Source organism: Tachysurus fulvidraco, chromosome 7 (assembly GCF_022655615.1).
Source record: "Tachysurus fulvidraco isolate hzauxx_2018 chromosome 7, HZAU_PFXX_2.0, whole genome shotgun sequence".
Classification (NCBI taxonomy): domain Eukaryota; kingdom Metazoa; phylum Chordata; class Actinopteri; order Siluriformes; family Bagridae; genus Tachysurus; species Tachysurus fulvidraco.
This window is the reverse complement of record NC_062524.1, coordinates 10,622,129-10,641,136: the sequence shown is the minus strand read 5'-3', so window position 1 is coordinate 10,641,136 and position 19,008 is coordinate 10,622,129. Positions and strand designations below refer to the sequence as shown.

The 19,008-nt window shown below is 41.0% G+C and overlaps 1 protein-coding gene across 1 annotated transcript; it reads right to left on the bottom strand.

Moving 5' to 3' along the window:
- Positions 1-78: 78 nt before the first annotated feature.
- On the bottom strand, positions 79-12,212 carry si:ch73-109i22.2. Its single transcript, XM_027143978.2, has 9 exons — positions 12,063-12,212; positions 10,289-10,494; positions 5,619-5,782; positions 5,385-5,474; positions 5,123-5,303; positions 2,341-2,571; positions 1,902-2,229; positions 831-1,027; positions 79-715 (listed from the first exon to the last, which is right to left on the bottom strand). Exons 1-9 carry the CDS (start codon positions 12,088-12,090, stop codon positions 566-568), a joined length of 1,575 nt encoding a protein of 524 aa, XP_026999779.2. The 5' UTR covers positions 12,091-12,212; the 3' UTR covers positions 79-565.
- Between the last annotated feature and the right edge of the window lie 6,796 nt (positions 12,213-19,008).

The following is a 19,008-nucleotide window of genomic DNA, read 5'->3' as shown; positions in this document are numbered from 1 at the left end:
GGGAATTTGTTACTAATTGTGACCAATATGTAAGATGTCTGAAGCTCATTTTTATTATTATTATTATTATTAGCCCAATAGGATAACAGTAGTTTATTCACCACTGGTAGAAGTTCTGTAGTCTACACATTTAAAGACTCAAAGGAAAAAACATTAACAAACTAGTTGATGTTAATTTTATAGCCCAAAACAATACAAAGTTTATCTAAAATACTTTTAATAGTGATTCTACATATAAATCTGATATTCCAACTGATACTATAGTAGATATAAATCCTCATTATATACAATTCATTTTCAAAGACTGAGATGAAAAAGACTAATATTTATGCAAATAAACATGCAGTATATGATATTAAATATATTTGTTTGGTGAGAAACACTGAAGTGGCATCTGAACAGGATAACCGGAAGCATTGTAATGTACAGCACTGAATGCACCAGGTGATTCCTGTATGTTTTTGAAGGCATTGTTGATCTTTTTCTGTGAGTAGATACAATATTCATTGTGAAAGATGGATTTTGTAGTAGAAAGGGTTTGATGTCAGGATGAGATGACCTAGAGTTAGCGTCTGGAGTTCAGAGGTGGTAATGGAGGTCTGGATTTATTCTGTCTTTCTGGAATCTGCTCATATATGGAGAGATCCGAGTTTTCTGCCAGCATTTGCTCGGATGGGTAAGAGGGTGGATTCCTTAAAGCTGAAACACCAACATTCTGTGGGAAAATTCGTTCGTGAGACCTCAGTAGCATTGTTAGTCAGTTTTCTGGAGACCACTGAGTGTAATTTGCTAAATATTAATGTTGGTATGAAGTGACTGTAAATTCATACCTGAGCGCTGCTCTCGGCTCGTGCTGGAGCATGTGCAGGTCTAAGGGAAGATCTTGGAGGCAGTCTAGGAATGGGCCTTGTGGAAGACTGGGTAGAGATGAATGTCGTGCCCGTCCATACTGGCGGAGAAGCCGACATGGGGTCATCTCTGGTCCCTTTAATGTTGACCTCTGAGTAGACGTGATTGGCAGGGAAATCTGTTGGTACATCACAAGCAGACGAGCTCTCAGAAAAGTCATTAAATACATCAGTTCCAGCAGGATATTGTGAGCTTTTTTGTGCTTTTTCTTACCCCAGAAAACACATCCATGTCATGATTTTCTATGAGAGCTGTACTCATTGTCAACATATATGAACTGAAGAGGGCTTTTGATGAATGTGTGTTGTGATGACATTTGACGGTGGTTCTTGGCCCAAATCTGAAAACCTTTAGTAACTTCGAAAAATGGCAGGTTCCTCTAAATATTGTCAAGAAATCAAGGAGGGACTGAATAATAATGTTTAGAATTGTTAGACAGTCAAATATTAGTTCCTAAAATATTTGACTCGATTATATCCAGTCCACCTGGACATGTTCTTCTTAGAATAATTGAACCAAATATTTAATAATGGTAGATAAAATAATTCTTTAGAATAAGCTCTTGCAAGGCTTAACTCCAATTATACCAAAGCACTCGAATGATGTTAATTGTTAATGCTGCTAATAACAGCACGGTTCTGAAAGAAGTGATGGCTGCACTTCAGATCGTTATTGTTTCAATAGCATCAACTCTTTCACTGTTTTATGTAGTGCACCAGTTAACAGCACACTTATGCTGCACTCTATAATGGCACTTAACGTCCTTTGACATGTTTTGCTAGTTACTAAAATATTTCCCTCACTCAGATGAGGTTGAGGCGACTTGTTTAAGGCTACATACTGATAGCTGAGCTGCCGAGTAATTTGTAGAATATTTGTAGAATATAGAAAGTTCTTGTAGTCCTATAGCTTTTCAAATAGACAATCCAGTATATAGAAAACTCTAGTATTATCACATTAAATTCATAATTCATCCCTTTCTCCCTCCTCACCTTCATCCCTTGTGTTTTCTCTGTGCCGCCCCACCGCATAGAAATCAATCTGATTTTCGTGAGTGCGTGTGTGCAGAGCCTCCTCATACGTATGCATAGGCTCTAGTTCACAGTATTTCTGCTCTGCTACAGCTGCAAAACTGGGGAAGGACTGAGACTCCATGGCTGCTGATGCAGCCCATGCACTGGCATTCATGTGGTCGAAGGACGAAGGCTGTGCTGGCCGCTGGGGTTTGTTGACACGTGCGTAAGGGGCATCTATAGGGTGGGCGACGTCTCCTCCTACACACATGTCCGCGTTGGCGAACCCAGCCTCTGGTGTGTTGTTCTGGAAGGTGGAAATTGTGTTTGCATTCTAATTGTTTAAACCAGCAAGTAAAAGGCATTTGTAATGTTAGTGATCTTTTTTTAAAGATATTTATTTGGTGTAATGTGATACCTCAGTTTTTGTTCCACTATCTGTATTTTCTTGGACAAGTGGCAGCATGTCGGGTACAGTCACACACTCGGATAAAGAGTGAGACTTCTTCAGTGCTTTTCTCACTACAGCGTACTGTGCTGACTGAGGAGGGTATTCTTTGCTACAGGGTGGAGTGGCTTTTCTTTCTTCATCATTTTCTGCTTTGGTTCTCTCTTCCAGATTTGCTTTATCCTCCCAGATGCTGTTGGCCTATAGGAGAGGTAGTAAAGGAAATTAAGCTATGTATGGATTTTTTTCCTTTTATTATAGACACGCAACATGTATGTAGTTTTAATTCTAGTTAATTATACAATATGATGCAAAATATCTACACACAAGACTATGTAAAGGCACTATACGTTCACCGTTCACTTTATAAAGAACACCGGTACATTTGCACTTTAATGTAGTAATCTAATTACCCAATCATGTGGCGGCAGTGCAATGCATAAAACCATGCAGGTACAGACCAAGAGCTACAGATAATGTTCACATCGAACTTTAGAAAGAGGAAAAATGTAATACCAGTTATTGTGGAATGGTTAGGATAAAGTGGACAATCCACACACATTCATACCAAAGACCAATTTGTTTTAGCAAATCCACCCACTGACATGATATCAGTGAGCTCTTAATTTTGTGTTTGTTAATTCTCATGTTAAAGCTTGTGCTAAATTTTGTAGTAGTAGCAAATGTTTTTCTTGTCCAGCTTCCATTCTCTTTGGTGAACCGGCTGAATTCCAGAAACCTCTAGATGCTGGATACCAAGACTACTTCTGTACATGCTGCTCATTTGTGACCATGTCACCGAACATATCAACTGCATCCTTAAGCTTGCTGATAACACCACTGGTAAGAGCCTCATCACCATCAATGATGAATAGACCCACAAAGAGTAAGTGCAAGACTGCTTGAGGTCCGGTTTACGGACAACACTATCACTCTGAAAGTCTTCAAATCTTCAAAAGCTACACACTTAGTGCAAGAAAGCTGTGGTCTATTCATGGTCACTCATCTTGTGGAAAAGGCACAACAAAAACCGTATTCCTAAGAATACTGAAGAAGACTGTAGGCCCATTTTGACTGCTTCTACAGGTTGGTCTGAGAAAGCATTTGGTAGCATTTGGTGAACACTGACAGTCCGTTAGTCCATTTTTGTGTCAGTGTGGACATCTTCACTGAGTAATGTATAAGGGTGCTTTCACACCTGCCTTGTTTAGTTCGGTTGAATCGTACCAGAGTTCGATTGCTCATTTGGTGCGGTTCATTTGGGCAGGTGAGATTGCAGCAATCGAACTCTGGTGCGCATCAAAAGCGGACCAAACAAGCGTACCGAGACCTCCTTGAAGAGGCTTTCAAACGAACTCTGGTACGGTTCGTTTGTTGTGAGAACACGATCCGAGATCGAATAGACCTAACTGCAAAAAGTATTGCACATTTTGGACTAAACCAGCTGCCGTAGTGGGTCGTTGGCAATATTTTCGGAAGATGTGCATGTCACAGTTTCGCAAAAGTAATACTCGCCGCCTCCTGAAGTGTCTTGTGATGCGTCTTCGCCGTTTGCAGTGCATTAAAACGATATTTTCAAGCCGCATCCGCGCTTCATTCTGAAAATTAAGACTTTGCATAGAATGCTGTATACAAGCGATGTAGTAGATTACAACCACAAACATAATTGCAACGCGCAGTTGTCTCTCCATGGTGTACTGTATGCTGTATTTTCCTGTATTTTCCTCTTTTTGTTTACTTCCGGAGTTTCGTTGAAATTTCCCGCACGTTTATTCTGACCAATCGAGAAGCCGTTTAGGAAATACGCTCAAAGACATGTGGCCAATGAGTGATGTGGATGTTATCACATGACTGCATTTTGACAGAACGATCAGTGTGGTGTGAAAAGGAACCAAAACTGCTAAAAAGCTACAATGTATCATTTTTTGCTTTTGGTCCGGACCAAATTAACTGAACTATAGGTGTTGAAAGCACCCTAAGAAATGCCTGAAAGTTCTTTAGGAGTCGACTTTTTTTTCTCAGATGAATTTTAAGCCGCACATCTGTATTTGTGATGGCTCTTGTCATGTTACAAGCACTCCTTCTCAAAACAAAACGTTTTAAATGTCCTCTGTTGACTGACCAATGATGTAAAAAAATATTGCTATTTCAAAAATACAGTATAAACCTATTGATTTTCTCATGTTTTTAAATTTTGCTCTATTGTCGGACAGCGTGAGCACTGCCCCACTTAACATCCATAAGGATAGGCCTACTGAACTTAGTGGTCAAAACTAGAACCACCACCAGTACTAATAAAGGCCCAGAGGGGTAGAAAACATTCCCTCATGCTGGGAAAGAGACACAGAAGACACAACATTTAATGGGGTTGCCAGATTGGGCTTGTTTAAAAATGCTAGCATGTTTATTCTCCATTGTGTCACTTTAAGTAATTCTTAAAAAAAAAAAACATTTTTTAGAATGTTTTTAATTAAGTGCTACGTTGAACACCTTTAGAATGTTCTAAACACTTGAGACACAATTTGTAAGAGTGCAGAGTTAATTTTAATGTTTACCTGATGGCTTGTACCCACTGGGGCAAATGTTTTCATCCCAACCAAGCAGGAGCCACAATTGATTCAACCTGCTTAATGAATTGCTCTTAGCTTTCAACAGATATCATTTGTAGCTTCGGCCAGGTTGGGATGAAAAGGTTAAATAGATGTAAGCCGTAGATAGAGAGGATGTCTGTGTTTTAGCAAGCCGATCATACCTGTAAGCAAGGCACAGTGAGCCTTTCATTAAAAGGCCCCACTGGATTGTCGATATAGTAGTTTATCAGTTCCTCAAGACTGCAATGCTTGCTGTTCTCTCCAGCTATGACGTATCGGCTTTCATTTCCAGATGCGTCATCTTCTTCCTCTACGATGAAGTGACGGCACTTGTCTACACCTCTGGAATTACATTTAAATGTGCATAATTGTGGGTATGTGAGTGTGTAACTGTAAAGGGCATGCTTTCATATAGGTACATACCTATAAGAGAGCACAAAGCCAACCTTTGACTCACTAAGCCTCAACAGGAAACAGCCCTGCTGCTTTTCCTGCAGTAGCTGCTCTGCTTCCCTGAGAATGAGAAAGTAACGAAAAATGCAACAGGTTAAAATAGGGCATCTTACATAAAAGGTGCTAAATGTGGTTGGTTGAATGCACCTGTAGTAGCTGTGACATTCAGAGTGTGTGTGTTTTGAGTGTGAGGTGAGAGAGAACCTGCGTGTAGCAAAGCCATGGAGCCAGCAAGGCACGGGTTTTGGCAGCCGAGGCAGCTGCGTTCTCTGAAACCACAGCAGATTATGAGCTTGCAGAGATGGAGTCTGAGCATCCAGGGGCACTATAGGGTTCAGCACCTGTGATGGAGCAATTCGCTTCCGTTCCTCACACACACACACACACACACACACACACACACACACACACACACACACACACACACACACACTAAGTTCTAAGTTCTTTAGAACATTTTTCCTTCCTGTAAAGCATTTTAAATGGCACGTAGAGAGCCATGTCTAAAAATAGCAATTCAGCAGCATTGGCTTCCGAGGTGTCTGTTCATAACTCTATAAACTGCCCAGTGGTATTTCACACTCACTATCTCAATCACAACTTAAAATTATGCTTCTGCTATTTGTTTTCAAAACCACATATGTTATGTTTCAATGACAATTTAATGTCACCCATAGACTGCATGATCAAAGTCTAATTTATGGAAGCCTGATTTATCAGTTTAATTTTTTTAAAAGAGAGGATGTCTGATTTACATCCTGCATTACATAGACTTTTTATTATAACCAGTTGCTGATATACCGATATACCGTCGGGTGCTCGCTCCTGGTAGGGTCACCCTAGGCGGGTCGGTCTCCAGGGTAGGTTCCAGACAAACAAAGACCCCAGCATGTCGGTACGCTGTGAGGTGGCAGCCCCACCAACCGACTATTCTGCGGAGGGCTAACAACCCACCCAGGAGAAACCTCTTTTGTTACGAAACCGATCAGAGAAAGAAACTGGACTGCCAAACATGGTAACGGACCCCAGCCTGCCCCCAACCAACGAGTATGGATCAACCTTCGTCATAGGACCCGAATCGCCACATGGAATGTCCAGACACTCCTTCGCCCTGGAGTTGCCACCCTGCTGTCCCGAGAGGTCTGCCGCTATAACATCTCCTTGGCCGGGCTCTGTGAAGTTCAATTGCATGGCAATGGCGAAATAACAGTAGGCGACCATTGCTACTTCTGGAGTGGCCCCGAGAGACGAACAGGCCTTTATGGTGTGGCCCTTGCCATCTCAAAGGACCTCCGCAAGTCCTTGATTAGCTGGACACCCCTGAGCGACAGATTACTGTCGGCCCGCTTTCTCCACCAACATGGCAAGATGACAGTAATCGTCGCTTATGCTCCCACCGATGTTGCTGAGGAGGATGCAAAGGATGCTTTCTTTGACCAACTCCACCAGGCTGTTGGCCTAGCCTCAACACATGACATCACCATCATCCTGACCGATACCAACGCCACTTTGTCCATCAGTGATCGATCCACAGGCTCACCTGTCAGCACAATCTTTGCTGACAGGTCCACAAACGACAACGGTAACCGCCTTCTCCTTCTCTGCCACCATAATAACCTCTGTGTCACTGATACCTGGTTCCCCAGGAAGCTTATCCGTTACTGGACATGGTACAGCCCAGATGGCAGAACCAGGAAAGCGCTGGACCATATCCTCATCTCTCGATGCTGGATTGTCACCAACTGCCGTGTGTAGGAGCAGAGCTTGGCGACACAGACCATCGCCTGCTGGTGGCCCATATCAAGTTAAAGCTGCGAGCCAACCAGCACACCAAGACTCTGCCTCGCCTGGACTCCTCCCTACTCAGTGACCCATTTGCGCCTTCCGCCGCACCTTTTATAACCTGGCTAAAGACAAGGTGAATGACTGGCAGACCTTCAAGGAAAGTATCATCCAGTCAGCTCACAATGTCTTCGGACACTTTCGACCTCCCCCGAAAAAGCCCTGGATATCGGAGAGGACACTTAACATCATCGACCAGCGACGTGAGGCCCATCTCTGAGGTGACCTGACAGAGTATCGCGACTGAACCGCCAACGCAATGTGGCTATAGCCGAGGATAGAGAGAAGTTCTGGCAAGCAGAAGCTAAACACCTAGAGTCCGCAGCCAATAATAACAACATGAGCCATGTTTTCAGTCTGCTGCGCCAAGCCCGTAATGGCCCCCGCATTAAGACAGCCCTGGTGAAAGATTCTGATGGCAACCTTATAGCAACTGAAGCAAACTGCCTTGAACGCTGGAAAGAGCACTTCAGCCTCCTTCTGCAGCATGGCACCTCCCCGGCCGATCCCACCATCTCATTGGCTGCTAATGCTGCAGCCCCTATTGTTGCCTGCAGTACAAGCCCTGTCACACCTGAGGAAGTGCGAGCTGCCCTGGGGAAACTTAACAACAGGAAAGCCCTGGCATATGTGCAATTACCACAGAGATGCTAAAGTCAGGTGGTGAAAGCATTGTCGAGTGGCTTACCCGCATATTCAATGAGGTGTGGGAGACAGAGAGGCTCCCCAGCGACTGGACCAGAGGAGTCATCTTGCCCTTCTGGAAACGTAAGGGCGACAGGCTAGTCTGCAGCAACCACAGAGGCATTACCCTTCTCTCCATCCCCGGCAAGCTCTTTACCAGGATCTTGCTTACTCGTGCTCTCCCAGCCATTAGAAGCAGCCGCAGACCCCAGCAGGCCGGCTTCATGCCTAATCGCTCTACAATAGACCAAATCTCCACCGTTCGCTTGCTGATAGAGAAGACCTATGAATTCCGTAGATAGTCATCTTTACATCGGATTCATAGATCTGAAGTCTGCCTTCAATACCGTCTGCCACACTTCACTGTGGAGTATCCTACACACCCTTGGAGTACCACCCAAGATCGTTGCCCTGTTCAAGCTGCTTTATAGCAACGCTCAGAGCTGTGTCCGCATCAACGACAGAGACTCAGACTGGTTTCCCATCTCCAGTGGCGTTCGCCAGGGCTGCGTGGCTGCACCTGACCTCTTCAATTGCATCATTGACCATCTGATGTCCAGGGTTTGTGAGTGGGTCCCCGGTGTGTCCTTCGGCAGCTACCACCTTACTGACCTGGAGTATGCTGATGACACCATACTGCTCAGCATGTCCTACAGCCAGCTGAGAGATGCTCTGGCCATATACAGTGAAGAGGCGGAGAAGCTTGGCCTCCAGGTGAGCTGGACAAAAACCAAGTTCATGTATGTCGGTGACAGACCACATCCACCTTCCCTGTGGCTTGGCAATGACTTCGTGGAACTTGTCAAGAATTTTGTGCATCGCAGAAGAGCCCTGGCAAGACGAAGCTCCGGATTTACAACTCAGCAGTACTCTCCATCCTGCTATATGGCTCAGAGACTTGGCCCTTAAACAAGACACTGGCTGCAAGATTAGATGGCTTTGATAGCAGGGCTCTCAGAACCATTGAGAATATCAGGTGGCCCCAGCGGGTTTCCAATCAAATGCTTAGAGCCCGCACGTGCCAGCCCAGAGCATCCTCCCTGGCCGCACAACGTCGCACCCGCTGGCTTGGCCATGTCCTCCGTCTCCCTTCTGACCATCCGACGAGAGCTATTCTCCAGTTTGATCCGAGGGCTGCAGGCTGGAGACGACCACGAGGTAAACCCCGCACCCGATGGCTTGACGTCCTTGCAGGCGACCTTCAACAACAAGGAGTTGCTATAGAGGATGCAGAGCAGCTGGCACAAGACTGTCAGTGCTGGAAACAACTAGTTCATCTGGTCGGCTCAACGCACAGGGATGGGACACCCCCCTACCCATCGCAGGAGCCAAATTGAATTGATTGAATTGCTCCACATTACAACACTGATCTTTAATTACCACACCCTTACTCCCCTACCAGAATGCTAAAATCTAACCAACTTCTATCTGTTCCATGTTCTTCTACTAGTACAAAGAGTGATCGAGCCTTTTCTGTGGTTAGTCCTAAACTCTGGAACAATCTCTCCTTTCATATGAGATCTACTCTGGCTTTAGCCATTTTTAAATTGTCACTGAAAACGTACAGTATTTTTATTGTCTTAATATTATTGATAACACTTTGGGTCAACCATTGTTGTCTTTAAATGTGCTTTATAAATAAAATTGTTACATGACTTGACTTGACTGAGTCAAAGCTCAGACCTTAGTCTAGTAAAAAATCTGAAAAATAAAATTTTTTTTTAATCTTACAAAATATGTACTTTACAACTGCCTGTGTTTAGTAATTGAAGTTTAATGCTGCTTTTTATGCCGCTAATCTGTAATTTAGCCAAGAAAATAGTCTAGTAGGAAGCCCTAGTATATTATACTGTCTGCTTTTTCTTAGTCAACAAACATATATGACAAATTTATAACACTGACTATAGAATATGCTGTTCTGAAGAGATAAATATACATCATTAATCACAATTTGCTAGCTAGTTTTTTGCTAACAAAACATACTTCCTTGGCTTCCATGATTTGTCCCACTATAGTTTAGAGGTCAAGAATGATGTAATACAGTGCCCTGACATCACAAGCTCAAGGAATAGATTCACTTAGCATGTAAGTGATGTTCGTATTAGGTGAGTAAACCCCCCCAGACTTAATCTCCATTTGCTTGACTTATTTCAGCCCACCTTTGTTCATTGACTCACCTGGGACTGGTGCAACCTGAATTAATTAATTTGCTATGCTAATGATCTATAGGAAGCAATTGGAAACAAATATAGTCATCATTCTTTCTCTCATTAAAGGCTGTTTTAAATGAAGGCTGATATTATTCATGAAGCATTGTTCATAGTGATCAGTGATTGTGTAGTACTTACTACATTCTCCGTCTGATTGGTCTGGATGTGTGACCCTCCTGATCCTGGCTGTGTGTTGGCATGGCATTTGATGCTGCGTCTGGGTTTAATTGGAGGCTTCGGTTTACTTGGCGGAGCTTCTGTTGCAGTACATAGCCGAGGCATGGGTTTTGGATGGAGGACTGGGAGAGAGCTGATTCGCTCTTCCCTCTGACGAGATTCCTCTTCTACACATGAATCAGATATTCAAATCAATTATCATTCAATTTTAGTGTTTTTTTTTATTACAATAATATTGATCAATATGTAAAGAATGGAGAAATTTAATTGCTGTACTTGTTTTTACTATTGTCATAATTGTTCCTCTTTTATATTTGGAGAACATCTACATTTTCTCTGGAATTAAAAATAGCAGAAATTTATATTCTGTTAACATAAATAAGTAATAGAGATATCAGTTCAAATAGCTAAAGTAACACTTTTAAAGTAAAATGAGGTATGTGCCAAAGATAAGTTAAATAACTGATCACAGTTTAAATCCACATTTCAAAATATTGTCACTACTCCATGTTCCATTCAGTGGGACATTTTCCTATGTACAGTATGAAGAAATTCATATTAGCCGGAAATAAGCCGGAAGTTTGCATTACAAAATAAAGGGTAACACATCTGCAGCTGTCATGTAAAATTCCTCATTTTGGATTAATACTAATAGAAACCTAGAAAGTATTCTTTACCGACATCATAAAATGCTGCCATGGCTAGTCCAGGACCACAGAAACCTATAATAATTTTCATGACCATGATGCAAGACAAGTATTGCAACACAAACTTTATTAGCACATGAATTTACGAAGTACTGTCTTATCAGTGCTGAGTAAAAAAAACTGAAATGAAGATTACGGCTTGATAAGACTCTATGACATTCTAGAAAGAATCAACAAATCATTTTGAAACAAGCACTGACTTGTCTTGTGACTGCATCAATCCAGTGTATAACAAATCTTAAATGTGATAACACTTTATGGTTGTTGATGTTTCGTAGACATTTCATTTCATATACACGCTTTATATACAATAGAAATTACTTTTTCATGTTGCACATAATCTCAAATTCAGTTCACGTTGTCTATGGTATTACTGAAAAATCGATCGATTGCGCACTTCATGACAAAAAAATACAAAAAAACTTAATTCGTTAAATTCTCAATTGTTAAAGAAGACATCTTTAGTAATCCCTCGCACATGCTTTAAACTCCTCCAGCTCTTTAGTTTGAAAGTGCACGATCATTTCTCTTCAGAGTGATCTCTCCTTTTCAAGTTATAAGATATATATTCACACATGACCTAAATCTCAAAATGGTCTGCAGAGCGGAAATGCAGATCCTCACTTTAACCACAGACATACCATATAGAGCAAGTTTTCTTTCATTTGTGTGCACACGTTGTATGCTAATATTATATATTATTTCCTGTTACTAGAAAAATGGTCCTGAATGCATGATATGCTGGATATGTAAATGAACACACAAAATAACCGTGAATTAATTTTAATGCTAATGCTAATGATGATGATGCTGAATAGAGAACAAAGTGGCTACTGCAGGACTGAATGGTATAATGTGACCTACATTACAATACCATTGTCACTGTCAAGACAATGAAACATTTCTCAAAGAAAAAAATAACATTGTTTAGAAGCTCCATGATAGTTTGCGTTACAACGCTGCACTATGAGTATCCTGACTAGATGTTTGTCTGTTTATCCATAAGTAAAAAATGAAAAGTGACTAACCTTTAATTGTTTGATAGTCAAAGTCCATCTTCAGAGGCAGGATGCTTGGCTATCGTCAAGTCGTCAACTGTTCATGAGAAGATTTGCGTCACTGAGAGTGTGGGTGTGGGTGAAAGAGAGAGAGAGACAGAGAGAGAGAGAGAGAGAGAGAGAGAGAGAGAGAGAGAGAGAGAGAAGGAAATAACCTGTGCTGTACTCTGTATCTGTAATTTGTTAAAGATTTTCAACATGGAATTATTGTTGAATTTTTTTATGGAGCACAAAAAATTCTCTGTGCTGTTTATCAGTTAATGAAGTGAAACTTTACACCCTAAAGTTTTATCAACCCGGCCAAATGATTAGACTGTACAGCAGTGTTTTTTCCGAGTTAGAGTAGGAGTGAAAGTGAGAGAGAGAGAGATAGAATAAGAGAGAACGACAGTTTATGTCCTTTAACAACCACACAGGAAGAGAATAAGAGTGAAAGCATAGAACAATGAAAACAAGAGGGAAGGCAGGAAAAAAAAATTGCCCCAGCTTCACATACTAGAACTTCTGATCTTGTGCATCAGTGGGATTCTTCAAAATAAACCACTTCATTCCTGAATACAGCATAGTCCAAAGGTTTCCATGCACAACGCTAAAGGTTTTTCACTACTCTACACAATTCATGTCAACTCATATTACTTTATAAATCATTTTAAAGTGTCTAGAATTGTTCACATCGGAGGACATTTTAAAACGATAAATTGGAAATGTTCCTGTGGCTGTATTTCTTGTCAGTGTTTTTGCCCTGAATAAAGTGCATAAAGAAATCCAAAGAACTTAGACATCATCTCAGTAATTATATTATTGACATCCACAAGTCTGGTTTCTATTTAAGATCAATTTCTAAACAACTGAAGATACCACAAACATTTGTACAAACATCTGTACATACAGGAAATCATTTAGAAATGTTAAATATGAGCCAAAAATCATATCTCAAATTTTGTGGATAACATAGTGTTACATCCAGTGATGTATTTGTATCTGGTGTTAGAGTTGTGTTTTTGCTTGTGTTTTTTTCTCCCCTGTTTCTGAGAAATAACTTTTCTGTCTTTGTCCTGCTCAGATTGTTGTGATTGCTGCTATCCTGGTTGTTAAATGTGCGAGTTATTAATGTTACCAGTTACCTTCCTTAGAATCTTCTATCTTTGGTTTTGCGCTTCTGATGATGTTACGGTAGTAGTGAATAATAATAATAATAATAATAATAATAATAATAATAATAATAATAATAATAATAATTATTATTATTATTATTATTAGTAGTAGTAGTAGTAGTAGTAGTAGTATTTATTTATTTATTTATTTATTTTAGTTTATCAGCCTTCTAATTTCAAGCAACACAATTATCCATCTACTGCTTCTTGTAAAAGACAGATAGTTATTGGCCTTTCCAGACAGTTTTAGTTTTTAGTTTTAACTTGCACATGATGCACAAATCCTCTTCTATCTGGAAATGTTTGAATTTTGCGTCCAATAAGGCAGGGGTTTCAAGGTGCTGTTTTGTCCACTATGAGCACTATGTCTCCTGGTTTAAAGTTGCGTTTGACTCTTGACCATTTCTGACGTTTTTGAAGCTGCGGTAAGTACTCCAGAACCCATTTCAACAAGTCTGACATGTACTGGACCTGTCTCCAACATTTACGAGCATAAACATCTTCCTTTTTGAATTCACCTGGTGGTAATGATGGTAAAGTTCTCAAAATCAACAGGTGGTTTTGTGTTAATGCTTCCAGGTCATTTGGATCAGTGGATGCTTTGGGTGATTGGACGACCATTGATAATAGATTCGCAAAAAAACGCTTGCAAACTCTCTTCGTCCAGATTCTGCAGCTTTAAAATGGAATTCAAAACTTTTCGTACAGATCGAATTAACCTTTCCCAGGTCCCTCCGTAATGTGATCCAGTCGGGGGTTAAATGACCATTTAATACCTTTCTGAAGGAGGACATCATTAATTTGACACTGATTCCATTCCTGTATGGCAACTTTTAATTCCCGCTCTGCTCCAACAAAATTCCTTCCATTATCATATCTGAGTTCTTTGACTTGACCACGTCTTGCAATGACACGTCAAAGTGTGTTTATAAATGAATTTGTGTCCAAGGAGGGTGCCAATTCAATACTGTATGTATAGCCCATATGGCTAAACAGGTAAAAATTATTCCATATCTTTTCACCACACTTCTTCTGCTTTTTACCTCGAAAGGTCCAAAATAATCCACCCCAACACGGGTAAATGGTGGCTCATTCGGAGTGACTCTGATGTTAGGTCAGCCATCTGTTGGCATCCTGGAAGTGAATTCAGTCTTCGACATATGACACATTTGGATAGTACACTTCTTATTGCTGCACTTGCACCTGTAATCCAATATTTTTGTCGTAATTTAGACAACATATGATTACGACCACAATGTCCTACTTCTTCATGTATGTGTCTCAGGATAATATCAGAAATGTGTGAATTCTTTGCTAGAATGACTTTATGCTTGGATTCTTCAGGTATTGATGCCATACTTAATCTGCCACCAACCCTCAAAACATCATTAAGCACAGGACAAAGTCCTTTAAATGTGGCTACCTTTCTTTACACACTTTCCCCTCTTTTTAGACAAGCAAGCTCATCAGGAAACATCTTTCTTGTGAGAGTCTAATAATCTCCAACTCAGCCGTCTCTACATTTAAAAATCTCCATTTCCTTTTTCAAAGAATTTCCTTGTTGTCCAACAGAATGAGCTGAAGCAAGTCTCAGCTGTTTCCTCTTCTGAGTAAGAAATAGGAGCAGTTTCTTAAATCTTAAAATCCAAGCCATTGCCCTTTTCAAACAGAACCAAGAAGAGAAGTGATTAATGAAACGTGCAAGCTTGTCATCTTCTTCATGAAGCTGCACAGAGTTAATCTCAATACCTTTCTTGACCTCAGGGTCATCCACTTCAAGCTTTATAAGGTCATTCAGATTGGCAGGCCATTCACTTTCAGAATGAAGAAGAAAGGCAGGACCTGATGTCCATGTCCTGTTTTTGAGAAAGTCTTTGTCAGTCGATCTTCTAGAAGCAACATCAGCTCTATTGCTTGCTGTATCTACGTATCTCCACTGTGTAGCTTGTGAAGCCTTGAGAATTTCTGTCACCCGATTGGCTACAAAGATTTTGAATCGTGAAGTCTCGTTTTTGATGTACAGTACTTTCCGCACTATAAGGTGCACCTAAAAGCCTTAAATTTTCTCAAAAATCGTCCATGCGCCTAATAATCCGGTGCGCCTTATGTGTGCACCAAGTTACAAAAATCTGTGTGACTTTGGTAAGCGCTCAGCTTGATTGACTGTCGGACCATTTCCTGCTGACACAGGGATGTAATACGTACACTACGTACGCTGGCAGCGATAAACCAATCAGAGAACATTACGTAATACGTACAGTACGTATGCTTACCATACTACCGGTATGTTGCAAAACAACATTTGTTTCTTCCTAAACTATGCGCTCCACACTCCTGTCCAGTAGGTGGCGGTAAATGCACTTTAAGTTGGTTTGCCATCTACCAATAAAAGTCAGATGCTTACGAAGCACAATTCAAACTACAAGCTATCAGTTACGCGGTTGTAAATGGGAATAGAGCAGCTGTGAAAGAATTCAACATTAATGAATCCATGGTTCAGAAGTTGAGGAAGCAAGAAAATGTACTGCGCCAAGTGAAGAAAACACAGTAGATAAGGACTTTGATGGATTTGTGGAAGAAGATTGATTAAAAAACAATGTGTGTGTATTGTTAAATAGTAGAATAAAGTTCAACTAAACTCACTGTTTTGCTTCTGTTACCTTTTTTGTGGACCGTATGTTTTAGCATGTGCCTTATAATACGTTGCACCTTATGTATGGGTTAAGTACAGACATAGACCCCGTAATTGAGACTGCGCATTATAATCCGCATTATGGTGCGGAAAATACTGTATTTGAGAACAGAAGCACTGTCTGTCCAAAAAACAGAATCCTGAAGCTGCAGATATAATTCCTTCTTCCATATATCATCCATACGGCTTGCCATTGAGCTCCGTTCGTGGGATGGTAACAGACTTCATTGGGGCTACTCTTGACTTTCCCATGATAAAAGCACAATGTACTAGAGAATGCATATTGAGTGTTAGCAAGTATGTCACAGTTCCATAGCCATCCTTGCTTGCATCTGAAAAATGATGCAACTGTGCAAATTGATGTCACCAAAGTTTGGAGGTTTTTAACCTCTTGTAAGGGGGCGCGGTGGCTTAGTGGTTAGCACGTTTGCCTCACACCTCCAGAGTTGGGGGTTTGATTCTCACCTCCGCCTTGTGTGTGGAGTTTGCATGTTCTCCCCATGCCTCGGGGGTTTCCTCTGGGTACTCCGGTTTCCTCCACCGGTCCAAAGACATGCATGGTAGGTTGATTGGCATCTCTGGAAAATTGTCCGTAGTGTGTGATTGCGTGAGTGAATGAGAGTGTGTGTGTGTGCCCTGCAATGGGTTGGCACTCCACCCCGGGTGTATCCTGCCTTGATGCCCGATGATGCCTAAGATAGGCACAGGCTCCCCGTGACCCGAGAAGTTCAGATAAGCGGTAGAAAATGAATGAATAAATGAACCTCTTGTAAGCTCAAAGCTTTCCATAAGATGAAGTTCTTGAAGCCAGCTTTTCCATTTTTGAACAACTAATTCAGGCAAGACATCGTCCCATCCTAAGTTTCTAAGTTCCCATCCTAAGTTGCAGAGGTCTTGCAATATTTTCTTAACAGACAATAGTACAGGGCTCACAATTCCCAAAGGATCATAGACAGAGCTAATCATGGACAGTATTCCTCTTCGAGTTATAGGTCTGTCTTTGATTACAATCTTGAACTTGAATGTGTCAGACTGAATGCACCACTGCATACCCAACACTCTCTCAACTAATGGAGATTCCCAATCAATATTCAGTTTTTTTGCTGTCTTTGTTCTTTGATCCTCAGGTATTACCGCCATGACTTTGTTAGACTGAATCCACCTTTGGCACATCTGGATACAAGTTTCTGGCACAATGTCATTGCTTGTTCAATAGGAGCAACTGAAACAAGGCAATCATCAACATAAAAAGAATGTAGAATTTTATCCACTGTTTCCTTATTGAGCTCTTCCTTATGATCTTCTGTACATTTCCTTAGAGCAAAATTAGCACAGCTAGGAGATGATGTTGCTCAAAATAGGTGCACTAACATCCTAAAATCAGTAGGGTCTTGGCTTAAATCCCCATCAGGCCACCAAAGAATCCTTAACAAGTCAGCATCCTGGGGTGGTACCCTTACTTGATGGAACATTGACTCGATATCTGCCATAATCACCACAGGTTCTTTTCCAAATCTCGTCACAACTCCAATGAGTGAGCTGTTGAGATCTGGTCCTTGCAAGAGTTGAGCATTAAGGGATGTTTCTTGGAAACTCACTCCAGAATCAAACACCACACGGATTTTCTTCTTTGTGGGATGGTAGACACCATGATGCGGGATATACCAAATTTGTTCATCACTAGGCATCAAATCCTTTGCAGGTACTTGCTCTGCATAAGCTTTGGAAAACATATCCTTCAGAAAATCTTTATAGTCAGTAAGAAATACAGAATCCTTTTGAAGTCTCTTCTTTAAATGTAAAGCACATTGTTCTACAAGTCTCCGATTATTTGGCATATGAATTCTCTTTCTCAGAGGTAAGCCAATCTCATAATACCCATCAACAAGCTTAGCAGAATTTGTCACCATTTCCTTACATTTCTGATCTTTCTCTTGAATAGCTAGTTTGTTCATCTTGGCTACATTCAGGGAAGTCCATTTTAAATTGCTGTTGCCACATGTCTTCCAGATTCAGAACTGAAATTCTATTGACTGTGACCGCTGTTTGAGCAGAATCCTTTACATCATTAGTATCTCCAGATAGTGGTCCATTAACAGTCTATCCTAACATTGTCCTGATTGCATAGGGTCCATCATTCACACTGCGGATGACTTTCAATGGTTCTAAAACTTCAGGAACATTCGTTCCAATCAACAGCTCAACCCCCGCCTCAATCTCTGGTAAATGAACACTCTTTAGATGGGGCCATCTTTGCAGGTTACTTTCTTTAGGTATATTCCTCTTGTGAACAGGCATACTTTCTTGTGTGTAGACTCTATGCAATTCACAAACGTCATTCCCATTCAATCCTGCTACTTCCATTTCAGACAGAGCATATCTACTAGTAACCTTTTCTTGTCCCATAGTTCTTAAAAGTATCCGCACTTTGGTTCCTGTGAGTTTAAGTTTTTTCATTAAACTCTCAGTACAAAACACAGGTGTGCTCCCTTGATCTAAAAAAAAAGTAGTAACAATTTTACTGCCTTTCTTGGCTATGATTTGTACAGGCACAATTGGGAGTTTACAATCATAGTCACCAGTAAGACCACTGGAAATCAAAACATCATTCACTGCCATCTTTGGTTTCTACTCAGTTGTACTGTATCAAGAGTCTTTTCCTTTAGAAAGATATGTAGCAAAGTGGGATGTTTAAGACCACAAACATCACACCAAAGACATTTTCTGCATTCTTTGCTTATGTGCCCAATGTTCAAACAGCCAAAACAACTCCACTTGACTTCAAGAAGCTAAACTTCTCATTGTGGGATTGTTTTCCCAACTGAGGACACATACCCAATGTGTGTACACCTTCACAGAAGAGACATTCTTTCATATCCAGACCAACCTTTATCTTTCCTGTCTTTTCAGATTCACTTCCTTTGCTTGCAGCAATCACTGTGGTAGCAAAGCTGGTTCGTTTTATTCCAGGACGAGAAAGAAATTGACTTCTTTTCACATCCTTATTCATTACTACAGGATTATCCTGTATATTTTCCAACACTGGGTCCATTCCCACTTTGACTTGATG